Source organism: Colletotrichum gloeosporioides, assembly GCF_011800055.1.
Source record: "Colletotrichum gloeosporioides strain Lc1 chromosome Unknown consensus_48, whole genome shotgun sequence".
Classification (NCBI taxonomy): domain Eukaryota; kingdom Fungi; phylum Ascomycota; class Sordariomycetes; order Glomerellales; family Glomerellaceae; genus Colletotrichum; species Colletotrichum gloeosporioides.
The window spans coordinates 369,404-395,033 of NW_025544693.1; the positions used below are offsets into that span (position 1 = coordinate 369,404).

The window sequence follows — 25,630 nt, forward strand, 5'->3', positions numbered from 1 at the left end:
TTGGAACCATGTCCTGTGCCCCTCGCGTGATATCAGTCATTGATGAAGCAGCATTGGCACATTGGCACAAAGTGGACGAGAGGCCAAGCCAGCCAACCGATGGGAGAAGCTGCGGTGTTGCGGTTGTTGGAGCGGGTTGCCTGACGGGGGGCATCATGGCGTCGGTTTTCAGCAGGCCGCTCGACACGGCCTCTGGGCGCTGTGAGTGGTGAAGCCGCAGCGGGACGCGGTGCTCAATTGCTGAGCAGCGCCGGGCGGGGGTCCACTGAATATCCTCGCAGAGGCCTGCCAGCGCCCTTTACTGGCTCGAGGTACCTGGTGTCCCTGGCAGCTACCTACCTACCTTAGGGAGGTAGGTATCCATGGATCCCCTCAGTGTCCACCACCAAATTCCCGGCCACACGACAGCCCGGCCGCCCAGTGGCACTGGAGTCGCTGGACGGGCCAGCATCGACGACCCCCGGCCGCCGAAGCGGAGTCCTTTTGGTTGTCCCACGCCCCCCTCCCCCTCCTTCTGGCTGGCGTCGTGCCTGTGCCGCCCCCCTTCCCCCCCTTCACAGTGTTCCCCTTCCCCTTCCCGGTCCCTGGTCCGCATCGGTGCAGCATCCAGCATCCACCCACCTCACCCTTCTTTCTCCACCCCACCAGCGGCCCTCCTCCAGTGTCTCCTCTCATCCTCCTCTTCCTCATCACTTCCCGGCCTTCAACTCCTCCTCTCCAACCCATCTTGGGCCGCCTCTGCGGTGCCTCTCCTCTCTTTTCTGTGCAATCCTGGGCCTGGTCCATCAAATCCATCCTTCCGTCCACCCACTAACATTGCACAGCATCCCAAAGACACCCCTGCCCGTGAAGATTATCGCCTCCCCAATAAGGTGCGCCGCTGTGATGCATCGCCTCATACGCCAACCCGATGCACTCGGCCTGCACAACAACAGAGAGGGTCCCGTCTTTGGCTGCTTGGATCCTTGGGTCCTTGGGTCCTTGAGGTCGCCGCCAGAGAGGGTCATCGGGATTTTCCTAAAAAGACACCCATCATTGCCCATCCAAATCCCCTCCCTCCATTGGCCCTGGGAAAGTTGCTCGCCCCCAACAGCCCATCTTAGTCCCAGAATGGACAACCCATCCAACCCATCACACACACACACACACACACAAAATACCCGTTCCCGAGTCCTGCCTGCCTGGACCATGGAGGACTCGTCGTACCCCAGCATCGACTTCCTAGACCCCCGGCACCACCACCGCGACTGGTTGAACAAACCTGGGCACTACCAGCCTGGCCGAGAATGAGAGGGACTGAGAAACACCCACCCGCTCTGCAGGAACCTACACAAGGGCCAACCTATGCAGCCCAGCTAACGTAGTCCAACGTGAGGTAGTCCACGCCTCCATGTACATAATAGAGTCCCACCCTCCTCCGTCCTGCCTTCGTGCCCTCTGTGATGCTTCCGGCCTCTTCGTCGTTGCTCCCGCTCGAGTCTTTCCTTGATACCACGAGTCTTCCGCCTCCAGCATCTTCCGCCCTGCCTTGTCAACTGCGGACAATGACGGTATCAACACAATAGGTCGCCTGTGACGCACCACTCTCCAACGCCCCGACCCGACTTACACGACCCTCCACCACAGCCACCTTACCTCGATATCTCGACACGACACTACACTCACCCGATCCCGAGTACATACCACAGCTTGGGCTTCAGCAGGACTGAGGACGTCATTTGGAGGACTTGGAAAGACGTACCTCTTCTTCCTTTCTGATCGGAATCTCCCGACAGAGCCCGGCATCAGCTCCGACTCTCCACGCTACGACATTATTTTTTTTCTTTAGTTCGATTCACTAGCCTGCCGCGACTGTCAGTGCGAGATATCGTTCAAGGGTGTGTCAACCAAATCGGGGAAAGGGTGGACAGCACATCGAATATTACCACATCGTCGTCGTATATCACCTTGGTCGCTCCTCAGATCGCTTTCAGATTCGGCGGTTGCTCGTCTCACCCTCAACCATGGCGTACCCCGACATCGCGTCCCGAGGGGGCTGCTTCCCGCCTTTCATCTCTGCGTCCCTTTTTCCAGCCGACGAAGGCTGTAAGTGCCGTCAAAGTGGAATGATGCAACAAGCCGTTAACCTCTCACAGTCATCAGCGGCCGTCTTTGCCAGAACTTGACAGAAACGCTATCATGTTGCTTGCCATGCCCGCTTACAGACTGGGTGTACCCGGACTACTTCAACACCATGACCACAGCAGCCAACTGGGTCTGCGTCGCCAGTGCGGCATGCTGCCTATTTCTCCTCCTTTCCTGGGCCGTTTTGCCCGTCGACAAGACGTACAGACACTACCTGAGCATATGTCTGACGATTGCCGTCTTCATCATGAATGTGAGTTGCCTCCCGCGACGGTGACCACCCCTGATGTCTGACCATATCAGCTTGGCTTTGTTGTCCCCCTCGCCGCTGAGCCGGAGCAATGTTACAACGACATCACGCCCCACAGCATGAAGTCGAGCAAGGTTTGCGGCGCGTCTGGTGCGTTCCTCCTGCTCGGAGGCTGGGCCGGAGTCATGTGGGTATTCCTGCGATCATTGTCTCTGCATCTCCAGATCTGCTGGCAAGTCGTCGTCGGCCGCAATTTCATGATCTTTGCCCAAGCCGCCGGGTGGGGAATTCCAATCATTGGCATTGTCGTCGCCCTCGTCTTCAGCGGCGTGTCGTTTCGTTTCGGGGCAACCTGCCACATCAACCACAAGAACAGTCTTGCCGACTTCTGGATCCCGCTCCTTGTATTCGCCGGCCTCACAGTCATCATCCAGTTCGCCACGTTCGGCTACTGTATCAAGGTCTACCTTGCCTCGCTGGCAGACAACAGCGCATCTACCGAAGGCTCGAGCCTGCCCCAGTACTCTCAGAGCATCCGGACCATGACCCCCCGCCAAGCCTACCGACGAGTACGACGCGTGATCTCACTCCAGTGGAGAGGTATTGCCATCGTTCTCATCATCATTGCCGACGTCATCTTCTTCTCTGTCGTTTTCGTGTTTCAGGACAACACAGTCCAAGCAGTGCACGACGACAAGACCATCGCCGCAGACTGGATCACGTGTATCACCCTCACCAAGGGTGACAGAAGCCAGTGTTACGACAAGGCCAAGAACATGGTTGTCAACGAGGCGACCATCACTGCGGTCTTGATTCTACTTGCGGTAAGAGGAGCTTCCCCTGAGAAGTCGACGGACCCCAAAGACTAATTTGACCATAGATGAACGGCATCTGGCTGCTCTTCCTCCTGGGCCGATGGGCCATGGTCCTCGGTTGGATTGATCTTGCCACCTCCTTGGGAGGCAGGAACAAGAAAGAATTCGTGTCGGTGGATGCCCGATACGACGTCAAGAAAGATACCCGTGCGTACGAGATGCTGTCGAGAGACTCGAGCGCTGTTGTAACACCAGTTTCCCCAGTCAAATCCCCCGTTGTAAGTCCCAACAGCGGACGAAGAACGCCCGACTACTTTGGGCAAACAGCCCGCTACCAACCGCCGATGCGGTCCTTCTCAAGTCCCCGGCCGCCGCAAACACCACCCACTTGGGATGCGCGAGCGACGTACGCCCGGCCCGAGTCGCGAGCCCGGCCAGACGGGTTCGAAGACATGAACCCACTTGGGATGAACAGGATATAATGAGACGGAACGACGACGAATGGAACGAAAAAAAGGAAGGAAAACAGTAAAACTCAAAAAGGAAAAAGAAAAGGGAAGGAGAGAGGGTTTGAGCGAGGAACTAGAGTGTTCCATGCCCCCTCAGCTTCAAACACCTTTTACCACCACCCCACGGACCCGGTCACCAAAACATGGTTCGCATTATTATCGGCCGAAGCATCTGGACACCACCACGTGCTGGGCATTGATATATCAGCCAGCTAACAGAGATGATGTAATGTGGAGGAATAGTCGGCCTTATTGACTGGCCTTGTCACATATTTTTATTTTTTTTCTCTTCATGAACAAAAAACCCCGAACCATGTAATACCAGCGTCGGCGTCTCGGACTTGTTTAGGCAGCGAAGGGACGGGTACAATACCCACAATTTAGAGACTCTGTACCTTTAGAGGGAGGGACGGCGGGAGGCGACAAAGGGAATGTCCGGAGCCTCACCGAGGGGGTGGGAGCTTCGGGGCGGAAAAAGGCCCTTGACGGGATGGGCGGAACGAATCATGATTTGACGGGGACGGACATGTAGGTGTTGTCCAAAGTCCGACGAAAATAACAAAAAAAAATCAAGAGTCACGCGACACTATAATGCAAGTTTGCCTATCAAGTACCGGACCATGCAGGAAGCAACAACACGATTGAGTGGTGAGGAATGAGAGCAGATCCAAAGTACCGAGCAAGGATCATGATGCTGGGTGTGTGAGGGTGAGCATTGCGCGTGTGTGAGTGAGCTGGCGTCGGCGGGATAAGGCAGGACAGCGGTGGTCTGGCAAAAGTAAGCCCAGCCGGAATCTGCGGAATGGACGGCTGGTTGGGATTAACGAATGATGCGAGGAGCGGCGGAGAGGCTAGCGGGAGTCACCACCCATCCCATCCCATATACCGCAAATCTCTGCAGAATGCGCCGGATCGCGCGTATTGTGAAAGTGTTGTTCAAGGCCCCGAATCCCAGCGGCGCCTGGCCGGGGGCCACGGGAAGTGGTGGCTCTTGGTTTTGATTCGATTGATTGTATTCCCAACCCCCAATCCCAGGGCTTCCGCTCCGTCCGGCTTCTTCGGAGGGGGGAACGCACACCACACCCACGACATCACAAATCTGACCGTTCAGTCATGTAAGCGGGAAGTGCATTGCAGCAGGCGCCGCTCGGCTGCCCGATTCTCGTTCGATTCGCCTTGGCGTTTTCATAATTATAAGTAGTTTTGGGTGCGCAAAGTGAGTTATACCAAGAAAGGCTGTTTTTTTACTGTTTTCCTCTTTCCATCGCATCTTCGCTTTGAAACGGATCGCATCGTCAACGCATGGAGGAGGAAGAGCACCCTGCGTAGAAGCCGACTGTCGAACCACAAACACAAGGTGTATATCAATCATCCCGCCGCCGCCACTGCCGACGAAGAACGAACTGTTCATCCTGGCAGCCCTACACTTGGGGAAGCCCACTTGACGAGTGCCTTTTGCTGGCCCAGCCTGAGCAGAGTCCAACGGCAGAACCTCAGCAACGTCCTTACTCCGGCCCCTTCGAGAGGTGCATCACGGCGGTTGCATCTTAGCTGATATTTGCCCGGCTGAACAATAACCGAAGCAGCAAACGACGGATCAGAAGCGGGCATTACCGTTCAACGAATTCAGATTCCAAGAGCCCTTCTCCTCCGGCATCGACGCTGGAGAAGACACAGCGCTACAGCATTGACATCTGGTCGGATTGTGCACCGTTGCGCCGGTTCCCCGGGAACGAAACGAGCCCAAGGACGAGAAAAATAAGAAATCGAAACAAGACGGCCCGCCCGTTGCACACGTTGCGATAAACATCGTCTGTGACGTGCATCCGTCCCGGCACGTGGCTGACAGCATCTACCTTGCCGCCAGCACCACGGCGAGAAAAAGATTGTGAGGTTGCGAGAGGAATAGAGAGTGTGTGAAGTCATTCCACTAATTACCTTACCTTACCTGTCGGCTTCATCGGGACAAGCTTTGCCCCGGCCATCTCCCGTGTCATCGAGGCTTTGTCCTTGCAGCAGTGGAGGGCTGTTCCCGCTGGAAACAGCCTAGCGGATCGAGCTGTGCAGCACCAGCATCAGCTACACCACCACGTCTGATTGGCCAATCTCCATCTTAATCGTTGTCCAGACGCAAGGAACATCAGTAATGCCGTTCGCCGAGATCTTCAAGCTGCCCCCCGGCTTGCCGGCCAGGGTATGGCGCTGGAGCTCGGGACGTCCCCAAGCTGGGACACTGGTTGATGACATCGAGCAACCGAGCACTCCGCCAGCCAGAGGCGGTGTCTACTTCCCCAGCATAGACGATTCTGCGACAGCCGACCATGGAGCTTCCTCCCCCGGCCTCTGCTTCCGAAAGAGAACCCCGTCGTCGTCATCACCATCATCGCCATTTGCAAACCCACCTTCAAAACCATCACGTCTAAGGCCCATCTGCCACCTCGGCTTCATCAGGCTATCGCAGTTCAGGATGTTCCTCCTCCTGGCCTTCGTCTTCCTCGGCGGCTACGTCCACTACCTCTGGAAGGCCGAGGCCGCCCTCGGCGTCGCGTGGACCCCCGACCCGGAGACCAGGCTCTTCGAGCAGCGCCCGCTGCTGCCCCCGATCAAGGAGACGAGCATCGAGACCTACACCCTGCCGCTGCACACAAAGGGCCGCGACGTCGTCGACGAGCACGGCCGCCGCTTCAAGCTGCTGTCCGTCAATTGGTACGGCGCCAGCGACGAGCTCAACATCCCCAGCGGCCTCGACGTCCAGCACCGCGACACCATCGCCCAGACCATTAGAGGGCTAGGCTTCAACAGCGTGCGCCTGCCCTACAGCGACGAGATGGTCATCACCGACCCGCCCGTTCCCGCCGAGCTGCTCTCCGCCAACCCGGACCTCGTCGGCATGCACGCCCTCGACGTCTTCGAGGCCTGCGTGACCGCCCTCACCGACGCCGGCATCGCCGTCATCGTCAACAACCACATCACCCACTCGACCTGGTGCTGCGGCGCCGACCCGTGCGACGCCCACTGGGCCAACGACCATCTCGGCCCGCTGTGCCGCATCAAGCAGACCGAGGAGGACTGGATCCAGCACTGGGAGAAGATCATGCTCCGCCTCGTCGACAACCCGCGCGTCATCGGCGTCGACCTGCGCAACGAGGTCCGCGGGCTCTGGGGCACCATGTCGTGGGACAAGTGGGCCACCGCCGCCGAGAAGGCCGGCAACCGCCTGCTGGAGATGAACAAGGACTGGCTCGTCATCGTCGGCGGCACGGAGTCCGGCAACGACCTCACCGGCGTCGCGGACCGCCCCGTCGTGCTCAGCGTCCCCGACCGCGTCGTCTACTCGGCGCACGTCTACGCCTGGTCCGGCTGGGGCAGCGTCGAGGGCCGCTACTCGAAGCGCGGCTACGCGTCCTTTGTGAAGGCGATGCGGAAGAACTGGGCGTACCTCGTCGAAGGCGACCAGGCGCCCGTGTGGGTGGGCGAGTTCGGCGCGCCGCACCGTCCGAGTATTGGTGATGCAAACTACTGGAACAACCTGCTGCGGTACCTCAAGGTCATCGACGCCGACTTTGGGTACTGGGCCGTCAACCCGCGCAAGCCCCACGAGAACACCAAGGAGACGTATTCGCTGGTGGAGGACGACTGGGTCACGCCCGTGCTGGACTACAGGATGAAGGACATGGTCGAGATCATGCGGGCCTAGAGCGCGCCGCAGGTGGATGACCGGGAGGAGTGCTTGCTTGAGTCACGGATCACGGAGCTTTTGGAGACGGTATGCATTTGATGTCTCGATTGATATTAAAAATTAGGCGTTTGGAAGGTGAATTGGTACTTGGACGAGGTGCCAGCTTCGGATACCCGGCTACCTTTTGGTCAGGCACGAGCTAGAAACCTGACGATAGTGTGTTTGCGAAGTTTTCGTTGTACGGCAATTGGACTCATGATTATGACCTTTAACTACGAGCGTGGACTTGGACGGCTTGTGTGTGTGTGTGTGTGATCAGATTGTGACATGCAATCTGGACCGAGTCCTGTCAAACTCACCCAATGCATTGTGCATTAAGAGCCAATTCGTGCCAATTGATGCCATCAACCATCGCGAAAGCTTGCATCCACATTCCTGGGAGCTCTCAAGGCCCCCCACAAACGGCAAACCGCGTGGGCTCGATGAAACGGTTCGACCCCTCCTCTCCAGACAGCGAGAAGAAGCAGGGACCAGCGGCGGGGCGAGGGGGACGGAACGTGGAGCTCACCTAAGCTTCTTATCGATAAAGCATGGTCCTTTCCTATCGATAAGCAAATTACAGTGGGACCACCCCTCCTTGCCTCTGGTGCTCTACGTGCCGGCCGCAAAGGTGGGCAGGCGGGCGGGTTGTCGACAAACAAACCCGAAATATGATTAACGGGCGGCCTGACCCCGCTGGCCACATCTGACAACCAAACGGCTCTTCCTTCACCACAGGCACAAGGCTTCTTCTCAACCTTCTCGTACAGAACAAGAGCAAGGTTGATTTCACCGGCACACCGTTTCCCCGGAAAGCGCTTATGTCGCGCTCGAAGAGAAAGAGAGGACAGGACTCTGAGGAGTAAGTCCATGGCGGGCCAAACGGGACAGCAGCAGCGCGATCGCGGCTTCCGCGAGGCTGTGCTGGGGAGATGCTTCGTCCAGGACGCCGTGGAACGGGTGAGTTCCATCTCCATAGTGACAAGGGAAGCTGGTGGGTTGCTGAACCTCCGACCCCTCAGTTCGGCGACGGCGCCCCCGAGATCATCCGACAGCACGAGCGCGACCACATCCACCAGGTAGCGACCGAGACGATCGTCCAAGGCGTCCCGACGGACCAGATCTTCACCGGGTCGGAGCAGGACGACCCCGCGGCGGCGGCGGAGCAGCAGCCGCTGGAGAAGCACGTCCCGCGGATGCCGTATTATCGGAATAACCTGACGGCGCTGTCGCAGCGATACAATGTTGGTGTTACCATCGCGACCGAGTTGATGGGATTATGTTGACCAACCCCCGTCTTTGACAGCTCTACTTTGCGGCGTACGAGAACAGGATATTCGTCTACCGGCCCAAGAGCGCGCTCCGGCATGCGCTCCCCCGCGAGCCGAATCTTATCCTAGCCACGAAGCCGGACAAGGTCGCGATCCACGTCGGCGGCACGCTCGACCCCCGCTTCCACCACCAGACGAACCACATCACCACCGGCTTCCTCGGGCGGGAGGAGGTCCTGGTGGCGGCGTACGACGACGGGTCCGTCATCGCGTGGTACATCGGCTCCATCGCAGACTACGTCGACCGCCGGACGGCCGCCGTGCCGACGCCCTTCTTCCGCGACAACGTGGGGCGCTCGGCGTGGGGCATCGTGGTGCACCAGCAGTCGCGCCTCATCGCCGTCAGCTCCAACCGGTTCGAGGTGACGGTGTTCGCGTTCGCGCTCTCGCGGCTGCCGGAGGCGCTGTGGCGGCGCGACAGGCCGTACAACCACTGCGAGGCGTGCGTTTTTAAGAGAAAGAGGAACTGGCGCATCGTGATTCCGCTCGGCGACGGCGGGCACAACATCCCCAACATTTCCATCTGGGACGACGAGGACGGGTTCGCGGAGAAGGTCGTCGCCATCGACATCAACGGCACGCTGTGGGTGCTGGACATCTGGAAGCCCAAGACGAAGGCGATACAGATCCAGCACAGGACGCATGTGACGCACCATTGGAACTTTCGCCACCAAATGTAAGTCCCTTTTGATACGGCCGTCGAGTGGTCAGCTATACTTACACGCAGCAGGGGCTGGGGTGTTGCGGTTCTACCTTATGAAAGCTTTCTGCCTGCGCACTCGGCGGCGGAGTTGCTCGGGCTCGAGGAGGGCGACATTATGAACTCTAAGCCTCCGCTTGCTGGACGCTGGGTGGAGACACAGAAGAGCCTCGCCAATGTGCGCAACCATCCGTCGCCCCTTTCTGCACAAGCCGTCCCAGAGCCCGAGCCCAACGAGATATTCGCTCTCGCTCCCATGGGGTTTGAGGTGCCGCCTTTGGATGGCGGGGCATGGATAGACGATGAGCTGGCGGGAAATCCGCCCGGGGGCAACGGGCCGGCGCTCACGATAAACGTTGACGACAGCGACGATGAGGAGGAGGACAGCGACAGCGATGGTAGTGCTCCGCTGAACATGCAACCGCCGGCCGAAACATTGTCGTCCGACTCTAGCGACACCGACGGGAGTGCGCCGCTGCACGAAGACGAGATCGAGGATGATAGCGACAGCGACGGTAGTGCTGCGCTGCCGAATTTCTTGGAAGCCCAGGATTGGTTCACGCAACTGCCCGTCAACTATCTCCCTGAGCAAGATCCTCCTCCCTTGGCGAATGCGTACCCAATGGATGCCGCGCTTGGGGCATTGGAAAAGAACAAAGACCAACCAGGATGGCACACACGCATCGAATCGGAAATTGAACCGTTCCGCGACATGGTGTACCTCCCCCACGAAGGCAAGGCCTTCAGCTGGCCGGACTCATTGACTGGAAGGGTGCGTTTCCACAAGAGGGAGAGAGTGCGGAACCGCAACACCGTCGACCAGGACCCGGACGTGCTGGACGAGCTCGCGAGCCGGAGCTGCATCATGCGGACCTACGAGTACGATATCGAGCTCAGGAGCATCAACGTGGACGACGGCGCGGCAGTGGTCTGCAGGGACCCTATCAACTTCGACCCCGCGCAGAACATGTTCATGCAGCACGCCGAACGCCTCAACATGATCATCCACGTGCCGGAGCTGTCGCTCGTGGTGGTCGGCTCCGCCATCGGGCGCGTGGTCTTGCTGACGCCTACCCGGACTCCGTATCCACACGGGCTGCGCGGGGAGGGGTTCAAGGTCAAGAACGGGTTCCGGATCGACTGGGTCCTGCCGACGCGCGCGGACGAAGAGGCGGGGAAGAGGCCCAACAGGAGCCTGTACGGCATCGCGGTGGGCCCCGTGCAGGAGGCCGGCGCGCCTGGGTGTCTTTTGAGAGCGGACGGTGCGGCGGCGCCGTCGCCGGCGACGAGGCGGTACCGGCTCATGCTGCATTACCGCGACCATCGGATTTTGAGTTATGATATTGGGCGGGATGAGAAGGGGGAGCACCTCCTCGTCTTTTGAGGCGATGGAAGTCGTCATGGAGATGAGGGTGAATGAAGTGGATATGGACATAAAGTCTCGGTGGCACACGGAGGCGTCGGGTCGATAAACATGGTTTCTTGGGTTTCATGGACATTGTTGGCGTTGAGGAGGGGTTTCTTTCCTGATACCCGGCCGACGGTGCCCCGTTAAGGGGTTGCTGGAGCGATATAGCTAGGCCTTGGAAGAATGCATTAAACGTTTGCAGCAGAGGTGTTCTTGGTGATGATGGTTTGTGTGTTTTCACTGGTGTCGCGACAGGACGGTTGCTGATGTTCTCAGTTGAGTGTCGAGAGGCTGAAGTCAGGGCACGGCTAGAGTACGCTCTGCTGCTCACGAGGTCTGCTCCTGATGAGCTCTTGTGACTTATAAAAGAAGGCTGGATTTGCATGAGAACTGATGCTCTGTCAATGACGTCGTATTCCAGTGAAGGTAGTTTCATTCTGGTGAAGGTTGGCATTCGTCCACCCTACGGCGGGAGGAAGAATCCTTGATGAGTTCAGCATTTTTCGTAGATAATGTATGTTCTCAGTAACACCTCAGCAACGATGCGAAACGGCAGAACGGTGATAGTCGGATGGTGTGAGCAACGGTGTCGTTGGTGCTTCAGGCTTTTGCGTGGACTGAAATGTAATACGACTGCCTATATTGGATGGACTGTGGCCGACAATGACACCACATTGTTTAAAGATTTCTGGATGTATCGTTACGTTATATGCTTTGTATACTTCATCCAAGCTGGCTCGCTATATAGCCGTGTGAGTGTATCATTCACAAGGACTGCAGTCGCTGTGGCAGCCGTTGGTCTCGTTAGCGATGAGGTGATGCTTGGTGATAATAGTTTATAAATTGTAGTACATTCTCATGAGTTGGTGAACCACGAGAAATTTGCCTGTTGAATATCCACGATTCCTCATTGGAAGTTTGCGTTAACGGATCTGATTCGGCCAAGGCAAGAGCATGTTGGCGGAAATTTGAGATTTGTACGAAGACAGCGGCTTCTTTCAGTAGGTGTTCATGAACATTTCCCGCGAATGAGAGCGTGGATGACGATGGAGACCGACGCTAATCTCACCACCGACGTGGCTCGAAGTGCCGCTGGGCGTCTGAGCTTTATGGGAGGTACCGCGGAAGCAAAACCAGGCCTCTTTCTAATAACACACCAGACAACGACATATGGATTTGGTTGCAGTTGAAAAGGTAGTGGAAGATGGGACTAATATACCACGACCTCGTCGTCAGAGGCTCAGCGGATGTGGCACTTGGTGCTCTGCAGACCACTGTCAGCCTGGTTCGCAAGCCCAACTCCAGGGTGTCATGCTTGGATAATCTGGAACACTCTTGATGAGGGTGCGTATAAAGGCCACTTGCCATGCTGAGTGAGCTTATCCTCCAGCATTGCATCCTCATCGCGGTTGTCTGTGATCGACGACAAGAAGAAGAGTGTCAAGATGTCTTTGTCACGGTCTCTCAATGTATCATGCTCATTACGTTCTGATTGTCACTTATCATCAGTCTTCCAGGAGACAAAGACCTATTCACGTCGCCGTCTGTCAGCGTCACTACGTGAATATTCACGCTCAATACGCATCACAGAGTTATTCATTGCGCTCCCCCTACATTACCTATTCCTCAAAGGACCTCTCTGAGAGGTGCTGTTCCCAGACCAAGTCGAAGCAGAGAGCAAAAAAGAATTCGTTGCGGTCTTTGGATCTTGAAGAAAATGTGCGCGTCGTTTATTTATATAGTTTTTAACAACATTCAACACAAGCAATACTACGTCTATTAGATTCACTTAGTGTTGGCTTGTTTAGTGCTTGAAGTTGAGACCTAGATGCTTTGATTCATAGACTTCTACGCCTCCCCTACGACCCATTTGACAACCTTTCTACGCTTCTCACATTCAGAAGCAGTTGCCCCCATACTTGTTTCCTTCCTGAGGGCCTGTGCTGGAACAGCAAGCTGCGTACGCGGAGATGAACTGGTTCTGGGTGAACTGCCCCAGCCCGCTGAACTGGCAGAGTCCGCCGTCGTTCAACCAAGACCCCTTGCGATCCACTCCATCAGGGAACGTGACTCCGTCTCCAGTGACGCAGCAGGTGTTGGAGAACTGGTCAGGGTTTGCCCCACCGGAACCGGTGCAGTAGCACTTGTATTGGGCCTATTCGAAGATGTGATGTTAGTCAATTGCCTATAAGGACTTGGAGAGAAATTGTACGCACGTTTGCAACGCCCGCGAGGAGGAGGAGACTCAATGACGAGAAGAGCTTCATGATGACAAGGGTGAGCGCTGAGATGCAGACTTATGGTACTACAGTTAAGTTAGTCTGTTGAAGTACTATTCTCGTGGTCTCCATCGTACTCACTAAGGTTGCGAGTGAATTGAGCTACTTGATGATTGCTGTGATTGTGCCGTTCCCTTCCTTCCAGTCTCAAAAGAACAGAGGGTTGTCTTATACCTGACTGATTGTACACAACGCCCATCGGCTTCGGAGCCTGTGGGAGCCTGTGGGATGCGGCAGGGCCGGGCACTAACAAGAGGTTGATTGATTAAATTCATATATTCAGAATTCTCGTTCCCCCATATGGAGTCGACCACCCAGCATGTAACTTTCCTTCCACTCGTCTGGCTTATATGACAAGCTTGGTCTTTCTAATAGTAATGTGGCTGCTCCTCATACCACTTTTGCTCTTGCGCACCGGAAGAGGAATTCCTCGCCGGCTTCCAGTCCTGACCTCCAGCATCACAACATGTTAGAGGCTGAAATAATTCCCATAGGCTAAGCGACGGTTATCTCCGGCCCCAAGGTTTTCAAGGGTTTTTTAGGTTCAGGACAAACCGCTCAGCATCGTTGTTTTTCTTTGAGTCCCCTCCCGGCAGCAATTGACGGTTGTCCGCATCCTCTAAAACTCTGTGCACACACCAACGACTGACCGTCACGAACCGCCGGCTGTCGATCAACAAGCAACGAAGTTCGGCGGTGGCGATTTCATTTGACGCCAATTTCCAGGAGAAACTCGTATTGCGCTTTCCATGCATCCAGACTATGTGGACAACAAATGAGGCGAAGTTATCAACCATGCACTATGCTGGGCAGAGGTTAGGTACTATTAGAGCGCCTCAGCTGCTGTGACTCCACGCCAAGACCGGCCTTCGTCGGGCAATTTCGTCCTAGCCTTCTCCCTCCCTCCCTACAATAAAGACCAAGTTCAAGTTGGAACCCCAGCAATCATCACTGAAGCTTAGTACTCAAATGGTTGGATTTATCCCTTGGAGATCCAAAAGCGTGCAATGTCGCTGGTTGAATCAAAGCACGTGAAATGACGGGTCCATGTGCTTAACCAAGTGCCACATGCCGCAGGGTGTACTCGAAACCCATATACAAACCTATCATTTTCCCCTGGATATCCTTTAGATAAAGAAGTGCATTGACTTATATGATTCTCCAATACAGAACTATAACTTCTCACGGTGAGTAGGAAGACAAGAAGGATTAGCAAACACAGTCGCGAAATATGGAAAGTCACCTTCTGCCTTTTTTCAAATGCCAGATCACTCTCGTCTTTGCAGTCTTTATAAGCACCCACGCCGCAAATCACTTAGCTGTTCAAAATAAGCCTTAGAAGTGATCTTGGTATTTCGATCCTAAGCTTTTGCAGAGTGCTATGCCGTCATCAGTCAAATCTACTAAAGCGGTTTGTCATACTGCGCAATACCTGCCATCGCCAGTATTGTCATGCCTACATGACGGAGTATTCTCACAGACGACAGAGTTGACAGGAGGCGATGAAGGCTCAGTGACAGGCGGAGAGGCTTGCCGGCTGAATTTCGATTTGGCTCGGCATGATACAGCCAAAAAGCAAAATCGCTTGATTTCAGACACAATGACCCTTTCCAAAGATCTATTTCCGGTTGCCTTTACATGTGAAATGCTGTTGCTGAGCAACTTTATACTTCGCCATGAAGCGCTAGATGAACCAAGCGAATACTCATCAACTTTCATCTCAACTTGGTCACAGAACCCGCGAGTCCTCGACTTGTTACACGTAGTCACATGGATTATGTATCCGAAGCGTACTGTGTGCCACGAAGCTACCGACAGGCACAATCAACAGAGTGTTTCCATTCGTCTTCAAAGATATCCGAATCATAGCCCCGTGAAAGCTTGTGACCAGATAAGACGCGCCAGTTGCTTTGGAAATTTTAAGTTACTCTACGGCTGATACGCAGAATAATCCGTAGACACTAGTTGAGGACAACGGCTACGACCTCGGGGCATATCGCTGTGGTATGCTACATTATGGCCGGTAGCATAGGAAAGGATAGCTGCTATGATCTGTGTTGGATGACAAATTTACAATCAATCGAACTACATTTCTTTGGGAACTTGGTCTTGACTGTCGATTCCCATGAATTTATACACTAATTGCAGTGCTATCTCATACATATCCAGCTCCGATATGCCGCCAACGTTTTTTGCCTATTGTGAAGACTACACTTACCCCGTGATGAGAACGGCGGGAAAGACCGCGGAGACTTTGGAAAAGCAATTCAAAGATTTGAAGACCATTCCGTGTTATCCAAAGGTACAGACGCCGAGCCGTGAACACAACTCCGAAAGACAATCTAGCCATTTCTTATCCAGATTTCATGCTTGTAGCGAGGTTGGCTAGTGAGGGCTTCTAACGATCAAGGGTGAAAGCACTGAGATAGAAGACCTGGAATTCGCAGAAACTATTGTTCATGATCATTGGTGATGGTTTATTCCAAAGCTTTCTCCTGCTGCCAAATGCCAACTCTTGACTCAAGGCAAACCATTCTCATGCACAGCCTGTCGACTATCATAAAAAGTATCTTTTGATGTTCGAATCAACAAGAATGTCGCTCGAGGGAAAAAACAATTTGGTTGACCGAACTGGGGAGCCCGAACCAGCAAGCGTCGCCTTTTATACCTCGGTGAAGCCTGGAGCCACGACGCATATCCATAAGCCTGTCCAAAAGGCTTTCGAACTGAGGTTTAGAACCTCGATTAACTATTTAGTCACACAGGGAATCCGAGGAGAGTTTGAGAGAATAACGGTATGGGAAGCGAGTCGTTGTTCCTCAGAGCTCTCAAGTGTCTCTTTTCGCTATAACGACGAGCTTTGCTTCAAACATGCGGAGCAGCAGCATAGTCTACCGATGAGTTCGGACACATTGTGCTCACGGCGTGGTATGACGGCGCCAGACGACAGCTTTAACGTGGCCACGTCCTGCGTTGCGGGAGAGGCTACCTTGGTGCAATGGATCACTGCTAATGCCATTATGTGCTTGAACACAATCGGTCGAAGGCCATCTCATTTTGTTTCCCTCGGAAGACCAGATACCACGAACAACTGTAGCCGACAGCTTCATGTAGTCTCGATTCACAACAGTCAGGGCTGCCCGAACGACCACACATGCGTGGCCGAAAGTCTTGATAGGGCTGATGTAGACTTTGCATTCTAGCTCGCGTATTTCCTGGCAAGTGCTGATACTCGGTTGGGGGCCGTCTCAGCTCATGGCATCTTGAAAATCGCCCTGAGAAAGTCTCCTATGTCCCAGTTCAGCTTCAAGACAACCGTGGCTAATTGGAAGTGAACCAAGTACGGTGAGAACTCAGCCGTACAAGAAAAAATGCCATCGCCAGGCTCACATCTATTGAAAGCCCAGTCTAATGTCTTTGACATGTACATGAAAATCAGGCTATGCACCTCAGACTTGACGAAGTCAGTATTATAATCGAACAGCTCAAATCAACGAGTCAATTGCCATGCATCTCTCCAGCCTATCGTCAACATGACTTTAACGACTCTCCAGATGTGCCTCGTATGGCCACTCACATCCAGCCATACGTCTGGGATGAATACTCTGGAGACCACATGAAGATGAAAGCGCCCCTTGAAGCTACAATGAACCACTGGCCCGCCTTATATAGCGGGAATAAAGCGTCTCATACATCGAGCTCGGTTAGTGGTGGTTCGGCCCGGGCTGAGAACCCAACAGATTCTTCCTCGATGACGATCTTTGGGACGAAACGGTTTGGAACCAGCCCTGAGAAGAAAATTCCAGGCCAATGGACTTGATGTCTTCATACAGCTGACCCTCTTCTGGACCAAGGAGGGCTTCGACTCAGACGAAGGCTTCAACGAGCATCTCCACAGCCCTCTGCACAGCGTCATCACCAAGTCGGGATTCGATGGCGCTGACCTTAACGTTGAGAATACCACAGTTGACAACGCCAAGATCGCGACGCTCATCCTGCGCTTGAGAAAGGACTTTGGAAGAAGTTTCCTTGTCGCGCTGGCACCTGGCAACACAGAGCGTATCGATCAGGGGGGCCTCTCCGACATCAACTACTCTGAGCTCGAGAAGGACACCGGTTCCGAAATTGACTGGTACATTGCCCAGAACTACAACAGATTCGGGCGGTCGATGCTGGAGGACTTTGAGCGTTTGATCGGAGCTGGTGGGACTGACATTGCCTATCCGCCTCACAAGATCGTCATGAGTGGCATGGGCAATAAGGACAACGGAAGCCTCAACATTGACTAATGGACGTCAGGTCAGGAAGGCCCTGCATGAAATGCTGGCCAAGTATCCTGATATGGACGGGCAATCCTTTGGGAGAGTTACAACGCGGTGCTCGCTGGTGAAGAAAATAGGAAGTCGATTTCATATCCTCAGAAGTGGTTCTAAATGGTTCACAAGATCATCCAAGGAGGGTGATTCAGCGACTATGTTGTAGCTGCATGGGTCTATCGATACCGGGGGTATTTAACATTCAAGTCATCATTGACGTGCTGCATGTATTCTCAGGGTAGTCGACATCTCGGTAGGACTGGTAACTTTTGTATTGGATGCAAAAGTGAGAGTTTTGAATACTGGGGAATGATTTTCGCCTGGTATTGGTTTTCACAACTGTCGCGATAAGCTTTTCCCCGAACGCGCTGGTTTCCCAACCAACTAGTAGCTTTGCTTCAATTTTTATTACCATCTTTCTTGGTGTATTCAGGACTATTCATATTCTAACGTGCATCTTTGGAGGCTGGAGGAAGATTCGACGACATTCATTGCGCGCTTTCGCGGATATTAATCTTGACGCGGCTGTTGCTCGAGTCTCGTGGATAACAAGACGAGTCTCGACGGTGCATCTGAAATCAGGTCAAACAGTCAAGAATGTTTGCTTGGCGGAAGTAATGACGGGGGGCATGGTTCGTCTAACCAAAACACCACAAGTGCTCAATTCAAGGTCTATGTTGCCAGAACCAGCAAGCGGAAACTCGGCGATGGAGGTAGACTGACGCAGCAAAGAAACCGGAAGATGGTCAATCAGCGCATTGTTAGGTCCAGGCTCTGAGAAGAACACTGGATAGCCCCTTCCATGCTGGACGAGCTAGTAGGACTTTCGCAGCCCACCAACTGGCTTGTCAACCTTTATCTCGACTCAACATGACAATGTGTTTCACAAATGGAGAGACTGAGAGTAAACAATCACTGGGTTTTTACCACACGTCGCATTCATGCAGCTTGCACTCCCCTTAAGATCAATGGCATTGTTCGTAAGCAGAAAGTCGAGTCCACGGACATGCCGGCCCGAGCGACGCCGCGAAGTGGAGACGCCGCCTTCCGGAAAGGAGCGAAGGCCCCGATGTGGATACCGTCTCCTTTGTGCGGGACCTGCCGCTAGAAGGAAAATGACATTTTGCTCTGACAAAGTGACCGGGGTCGTGATTGGGCCATCTGAGCGCTGATAAGGCTAAGGTTTAGCGCGCTCGTAGGGGCCCGGAACAGGGAATGCTTCCCTGCAGACGCCTGTCGCAGAAGAACAGCCTCCCCATGCTGCTTTGCTGCCCAGGGACGTCATTTTGGGTTGCCCCCCAACTCCGGGTCGCGATTCCCACCAGCGAGGTTTCAAAATGGGCGGACGTCGTCCGGACTGGGCGATGGTCAGATTCTCGAACGCGAGCCATATTGGATTTCAATGGGTTCAGCCCAGTCTCGTGTCGGCAGACAACAGGATGAAAGCTGGGGTGCAGCGTTGGGACGAAGGGGCATGACAGCGTACGGGGAAACGAATATTGGCGAGTTCTCGTTGGATGACACGAAAGGTCTTTATCTTGCGTCCAGATGATGCGGCGTAATGGTGCGACGATATCTCATGCAGATGCCTGCGGCCGAGGTCACCTTCAACGCATCTGGAGGTGTCGCCGCGTCGCCAACGTCATGTAGTGTCTGATCTGATGCCTCAATTGTGCGCTGATCGACCATCATCAACGATTGTAAGATAGTCGCTGCGGAAGCTTGGAAACGAGGCAAGCCTCTCGCCGATCTTGGCAAGTTAGCGAACACTTCCACCTGGTCGATGGATAGCGCGTGGAATGTGGCGTCGTTGTCATCGTCCGGCAAATGTTTAATCGACTTCTGCCGCCTTTCCACGAGTTGGTCGTGCTGCAATTTCATTGTTGATGTTGTGTCGTGAAAGCCAAACCGGCCTTTCGTCGGCAATTCTCGTGAGGTTTAGAGAGGCGCTGCTTCTTTTACAGGTCCTTCAGTCCCTTCGCAGGTTCTTTGGGCCTGATCGCACCTTGACAGTCCTCAAGAGTCTAGGCAACGACATGCCCCATGGCATAGTAATCCAACGTGTGAACCCAAGGTCTCTAGTAAAGACGAACCGTTGATTGGAGCTGCGGGAGCGCCCCAGCTGGAGATCGCCGACGGTGGAGGAAGCCAAGTTCGGGGCCTTGGGGGCTTCCTTTGCCATCGAGAGTGGTCCTCGGCAATTTGACAGTGCTGTGTTAGCAAACGATTTTTAGGAGCACGACTAATGGATTTCCTATCCCCCCACAAGAGGCGCGTCTGCGGATGAGCGCGATGGGGCTAGCAGACTGAGTCCCGAAATCTCCCTCGACATGTGCCGAAAACGGAGCTAGACAGGACTGCCGGCAACGGAGTCAGCATGAGAGTGATTTTCGAGAATCGACCCTGGACACTGAAATTGATGTGTGCTTGCCTCTGTGCCTATTTCTGTTGGAGGAAGTTATGGTCCGAGATTTTCGGGGTTCGCGAGGAAGAGCATCTGCAGGTCGTCGTTCTGATGGTTTGATCTGGCTGACAGCTCAAATCATGCCACACTGCAGGTGAAAGATAAAGTAGGCTCAGTTGGTTGGCCCTGGTGATGGCACGAGCCACGGCATGCATGACTGGTCAAGCCTTGCTCGACAGTCTGGGCCAACTTGGAGAAAGTCTTGTCAGGAACGAACAGCCTGGCGTTTTCTCATTGGTCTCGAGACACTTGAAGATAGACGAGGCACATGCTGGGCATCGGGGATCTCTGTCCTTGATGGAGGGTGACCTGCGTCCTAAGACCAAGGTCAAGCCTGCGTCTCCTTCAGGTTCTTGGCCAAGCTGAGTGAAGAAGAAACCACAATCGCCCTTTTGGTCTCCCGCCTACTGGATGACTCCCTAGTTTGACATCTTGTCAGCGCATGCCACGGCTAAAAAGCAAAGACGAAGCCTTGCGATAAGGTCGAGACATGATGGCTGACAGGCGTGTTTTGGGGGGTGGAGAGGACGGGAATTGTCGTGAAGAGGATTGCCGTATTGGGGCGAATCGATTAAGAAGAAGCAAAGGGATTGGGGGGCCCCCAGGCGAGTCCCACGTCGACGAGTCTTGTCCCGTCCGCATCAGTGGAGGGAGGCCGAGTGGGGCATTCCACTGCGATTGCCGGACTGCTGGGCCGCCGGTGCAAGGGGCTGGGCTGCAGCAGACTGTCGCTGGTTTTTAGGGGTGCTCGACGCTGGAGACTGGGTAGCACCTTTCGCTCAGTGTTCGGCCGAGGCTGTGCCTGGAAGAGCCCAGCATTTAGCACGGAACGAGCTGACAAGCGGACGGGCAGCCACAATCCAAGCGACCGCCTCTGAGTGGACCAGAGGCATTTCGTTGATTCAGCCCAATTACTGTTCACCACTGACAGGTCCCGCTACGCTTGCGCCTATCGGATCTCTTATCTGCAACCTCTTGGTCGATTAACGATTTAATTCATCATCGGTGGATGCCAAGCTTTGGGTCGTTGAAGCGACAGAGGCAGCCCAAGAGCAGGCATTGGGTCAAGAAACTGTATTTGGTCTGTCGACGTTGAAGCCGTCCATAGTTTCGCTGGTTTGTCTTGGCACGTTGTACTCTGGCCGGTGATGAATACCCATGATGGAGTGTCGAGGTGGCAGTGTCGCAACTCGGCAGCTATGCGGTATTTGTCCAGCGTGATGCACACTCCGGGGCCCCTTCGCGGGGAAGACGTGCATAAGACGTTCAGCCGGAATGAAGCCGCCAGCAACGGTCGATCCACGTCGGCATTGATAGTCGGGGTGAGGCGAGACAGAGATAGGGAATCGAGGAGATTTGTCCACGCGTGTCGGAGGGATAGTCGGAGAGAGGTGTCGCGGCCGTGTGCAGGGACAGGATCAGGTCAGGCCGGGGCGAAGAGACTGATATGGGAAAGGGACATCAGAAATTGATTGATCAAATACATAGGTAGTAAGTAATGTTAATCGTCAGCAAGCTCGTCCCCAGACTCTCACGCGGCGAGAAGGAGCCAAAGCACGAGCTTAATTACCGCTCCGGGATACGTATTCTGCGCCGCGACCCGGTGGCATCGTGGCAGCCCCGTCCTGGTCTTCTAGAAAGGCAGGTACCGACGAAAGGGGCGGCAGTGATAGGTTCGCTCCTCGTCGTCGAGGACCGACGTATGTCGACATGCTCCGTCAAGCCTTGCCTTAGCGATAGCCGGGGGAGGGACCTTGGGGAAACGATGAAGCCATCCATCTGCTCCCCGTTGCGCCTGCTGCTGCCACCGGCATCGTCGAATTTTGAGGGACAGTGCTCTCTGCCCACAGGTACTAAGCAAGAGCCAGAGGTGAGGTGGTGTAAGTGGTGGCGGTACGTATCTTTCTCAGACTAATGCGAATGACAATGACAGTGACATGAGCGCCGGCCTGAGAAAGCGTGGGGCGCGATAGGTGCAAGGGCATCGGAGGTACGTATCTTTCCACTGCGGTATCCGTACGCAGTATCCGTAGAACAGCAGAGCAGGAGCAGGGGTGGTGCCTTCTCGACCAGGATACCCCGAACGGCTGGGACGTGGTGTCCGGGTGTGATCCAGGTCGGAATCGAAGACGCTTTCTGCTCTTACGAATACACTCTTTCTGTTACCTCCACTTATTCCACCCGCGCCGAATCGTCCACTCACATGTCTATCTTTGCCTACTGGTCTGTGTTTCTCTTATCTGCCCGCTCACTCACAGCAACCTGTCAGTCACAATGATTACAATTTACACTCCCACAACGCCTCCTCCGTATGCGGATTGCCCACGCTAGCTCCGCCGTCCCAGGCAAGCAATCAAGCCCCCCCAACCGTGAAGCCAGGGATCACCGCAGCAGTGCTCCATCCTGATGCTGCCGCAACCACTGCTCGACCCTCTGCACTTTTATATATGATCTTGCCCGTCCCTCTCATCCCGCAAGCGTCCTCCTGTTCGATCTTTCCACCCAGGCAATTCGTCTCATCCTGTACTCGACCTATCCTGGCCGCTAACCCTCCTCGACAGCTCTGTCCGACGGACAGCTTGCTCACAAAATAATAATACTCCTTGACATCCCTCCTCTTTCTCATCATCCCAACCTTGCGTGAATCTCTCCCACCCACATACGACACGCCCGCACACAACCGCCACGATGTCTTACAGCCATACAGGAGCTCCTGCGGAGTTCAATGGCACCAATGCCGACTTTGGTGGTGACTCCAGTATGTTCTCTTGCCAGCCAGAGAATCTGGGTGTTCGATTCCACCGTTTTTGATGCTAACCATCGTCAACAGCCACCACCAACCTCAACCAATGGTACCAGTCCGGCGACCAATCGTACATTCTCGTTTCCGCTGCGATGGTCCTGCTCATGATTCCCGGTATCGCCTTCCTCTACTCCGGTCTCGCCCGCAGAAAGTCGGCTCTGTCCCAATTATGGGTCGTCATGATGAGCTTTTCTGTCATCGTCTTCCAATGGTACTTCTGGGGATACTCGCTCGCCTTTTCCGAGACTACCACCAACGGCTTCATCGGCGATCTTCGACACTTCGGCCTGATGAAGGTTCTCGCTACTCCTTCTCAGGGCTCGCCTCTCGTCCCCGCCCTCCTCTACTCCTTCTACCAGATGATGTTCTGCGCCGTCACTGCCGCCCTTGTCGCCGGTGCCACTGCTGAGCGTGGCCGCGTCATTCCCTGCATGGTCTTCATCTTCTTCTGGGCCACTCTCGTCTACAGCCCCGTCGCCTGCTGGGCCTGGAACGCCAACGGATGGGCCTTCAAGTACGGTGTTCTCGACTACGCCGGTGGCGGTCCCGTCGAGATTGGCTCTGGTATGTCGGCTCTGGCCTACTCTTGGGTTCTCGGTCGCCGCAACGAGAAGATGATGCTCAACTTCCGTCCCCACAACATCTCTCTCATCACCCTCGGCACTATCCTCCTCTGGTTCGGCTGGTTGGGCTTCAACGGTGGCTCTGCTTTCGGTGCCAACCTCCGCGCTGCGATGGCCTGCTGGAACTCTTGCTTGACTGCCATGTTCGCCGCCATGACCTGGTGCTTGCTCGATTTCCGCCTGGCCAAGAAGTGGTCCCTTGTCGGCTGGTGCTCCGGGACCATCTCTGGCCTTGTCGCTGCCACCCCTGCTTCCGGTGTCATTACTCCTTGGGCCTCTATCATCCTCGGTGTTGTTGCTGGTGTCGCCTGCAACTTTGGCACTAAGAGTAAGTTACAACACAACCCGTAGCAAGCTATTTCTTATGCTAACCAACCCGCTCTACAGTCAAGTTCCTCCTCAAGATCGATGACTCCCTCGATGTCTTCGCCGAGCACGGTATCGGCGGTATTGTCGGCCTCATCTTCAACGCCTTCTTCGCTTCTGGCTCGATTATCGGTCTCGACGGTGTCAACGTTGGCCTGACCGGCGGCTGGGTTGACGGCAACTGGAAGCTCATGTACATCCAAATCGCCTACATTGTCGCCTGCTGCGCCTACACCTTCGTCATGTCCGCCCTCATCGCCAAGGCCATCGACATGGTTCCCGGTCTTCGCCTGCGTGCTTCCGAGGAGGCCGAGCTCCTGGGTATGGACGACGACCAGCACGGAGAATTCTCCTACGATTACGTCGAGGTCCGCCGTGACTTCCTTGCCTGGACCCCCCACCAGGCCGAGCCCGCCGCCGAGGGCAAGTTCAGCCCTCAACACGGTATCGAGGAGCACCAGCACATGGCCAACAATGGTGGAAGCAGCGGTTCCGACGAGCCCAAGCCTGTCACTCCCGACGGAGAGCTTAGGAGTGAAAAGGCCCCTTCATTGTAAAGGGCTGGGTCAAGTTGTGCTATTTTGAGTTCTAGATACCGTTGATGTCGACGCCATTTAGCGTCAGACGGCGAGGCGTTCCTACAGGATGGGGTTTTGTCTACGGATTTGATTTGATGATGGAAGGATATCCCGCGAAACGCGAAGCGAGCATACATATTCGTTTGTATTAATACCCATGACACAGTGGTACGCCCAAAAGCGAATCTATTCAAAAATTTACCATTGCAACATATCTGAAGCCCAATTTTGCGCAAGTGACCTACCTGCACCTCAACACCAAAGTACAGACGAACAGACATGCACAGAGTTCTTCTGTGCGCCCATTACGAGCGAGCGTCACTCAATGTCTCATCCTTCACGGCGCCCTAGCAAACATGAGAGCACAAAAACAGCACACCAGAGTTCTTGGCGGATTCTTGCGGTGTCACAAGTCAGCGGGAGGGTGCGAAACACCGCCGTCAGCTTGGCACAGGCTTTATTTCTGTCCTCCAAAATTCTCATTCGTTCGCAAACCCGATTCGAATACCAGGGCCGGTCGCCCGACCTTGCTTTGCAATTCGGCAGACGGCGCATGTGTGGGCTGTGCCCAATTTCCCCTCTCCATCTGTTGGACAGTGCTGCTGCTGTCGTATGTACCTGCGAAAGTCATTGACTTTCCCCTCTGCTTTAGACTTTTCGCATGCGATTCAAGCGAGGAGAGTTTCTTTCCCTGCGGATGTTTGTGCCAATGTTCCCCGGATGAAAATTGTCTTGGCATTCTTTGCGTCGCCAGCGTTGCTTTTCCATCCGTGGATTTCCAGTCGGGCTGGCTGGTCAGGCATGGCAGAGTTCGGCCGCAATTTGCTCTCTTCGGCCAGGTCGGTCTCGGAGACCGCGGGTGAGAGAGGAAGCTGTCAGCGGATTCGTGTTCTCTCCTGGGCAACATGTTCCCTCCCTCCCCTGCTCTACCACATCCATACCATGGGACGATTGAGGGGGCTTGACGGCCAATTCGAGGAGGGATGCCGACCAGTGTGTCTGTGTTATTGTACACTTGGCGAGACCTGCTTTTCCCTTTTGTGGTCACTCAATTCACTCTCCTGCGTACCTGGGCGAATCCAAGCCAGCACCGCGGCATTGTGCCGCTGTATCTCGGTCAATCACCTCGGTCGGCCTCGCTGAGCTACATGAATCCTATAAGCAGCACCATGCCACGACCACGAATCCCTCGAAGCACCCCGTCCAGCCGAGGCGAAAGTATCTCCGTCGCGGACGTACACAACGCCGTGTCATACGGATACCGCAGCAACTAAACCACTTTCCTGCCTCAACGCACCCCCGGCTCTCTCTTCCGGGTTTTTGCCTTTGGGCATCCAAGGATGCCG

General features: G+C 54.8%; 5 protein-coding genes across 5 annotated transcripts; 4 read left to right on the forward strand and 1 right to left on the reverse strand.

Moving 5' to 3' along the window:
* Positions 1 to 2,003: 2,003 nt before the first annotated feature.
* GCG54_00004109 (uncharacterized protein) lies at positions 2,004 to 3,671 on the forward strand (the record flags this gene model as incomplete). Its single annotated transcript, XM_045404164.1, has 4 exons — positions 2,004 to 2,085; positions 2,136 to 2,377; positions 2,428 to 3,198; positions 3,255 to 3,671. The coding sequence occupies 4 exons, from the start codon at positions 2,004 to 2,006 to the stop codon at positions 3,669 to 3,671; spliced, it is 1,512 nt and encodes a 503-aa protein (XP_045263999.1).
* A 2,173-nt stretch (positions 3,672 to 5,844) lies between these two features.
* Positions 5,845 to 7,395, forward strand: GCG54_00004110 (Endoglucanase; the record flags this gene model as incomplete). Its single annotated transcript, XM_045404165.1, has 1 exon — positions 5,845 to 7,395. One exon carries the CDS (start codon positions 5,845 to 5,847, stop codon positions 7,393 to 7,395), a length of 1,551 nt encoding a protein of 516 aa, XP_045264000.1.
* Positions 7,396 to 8,286: 891 nt separating this feature from the next.
* GCG54_00004111 (uncharacterized protein) lies at positions 8,287 to 10,831 on the forward strand (the record flags this gene model as incomplete). The annotated part of the gene is made up of 4 exons (XM_045404166.1): positions 8,287 to 8,376; positions 8,439 to 8,666; positions 8,723 to 9,423; positions 9,478 to 10,831. 4 exons carry the CDS (start codon positions 8,287 to 8,289, stop codon positions 10,829 to 10,831), a joined length of 2,373 nt encoding a protein of 790 aa, XP_045264001.1.
* Positions 10,832 to 12,752: 1,921 nt separating this feature from the next.
* On the reverse strand, positions 12,753 to 13,122 carry GCG54_00004112 (uncharacterized protein; the record flags this gene model as incomplete). The annotated part of the gene is made up of 2 exons (XM_045404167.1): positions 12,753 to 13,010; positions 13,072 to 13,122. 2 exons carry the CDS (start codon positions 13,120 to 13,122, stop codon positions 12,753 to 12,755), a joined length of 309 nt encoding a protein of 102 aa, XP_045264002.1.
* Positions 13,123 to 22,602: 9,480 nt separating this feature from the next.
* Positions 22,603 to 24,263, forward strand: GCG54_00004113 (Ammonium transporter MEP3; the record flags this gene model as incomplete). Its single annotated transcript, XM_045404168.1, has 3 exons — positions 22,603 to 22,672; positions 22,745 to 23,668; positions 23,728 to 24,263. The coding sequence occupies 3 exons, from the start codon at positions 22,603 to 22,605 to the stop codon at positions 24,261 to 24,263; spliced, it is 1,530 nt and encodes a 509-aa protein (XP_045264003.1).
* Between the last annotated feature and the right edge of the window lie 1,367 nt (positions 24,264 to 25,630).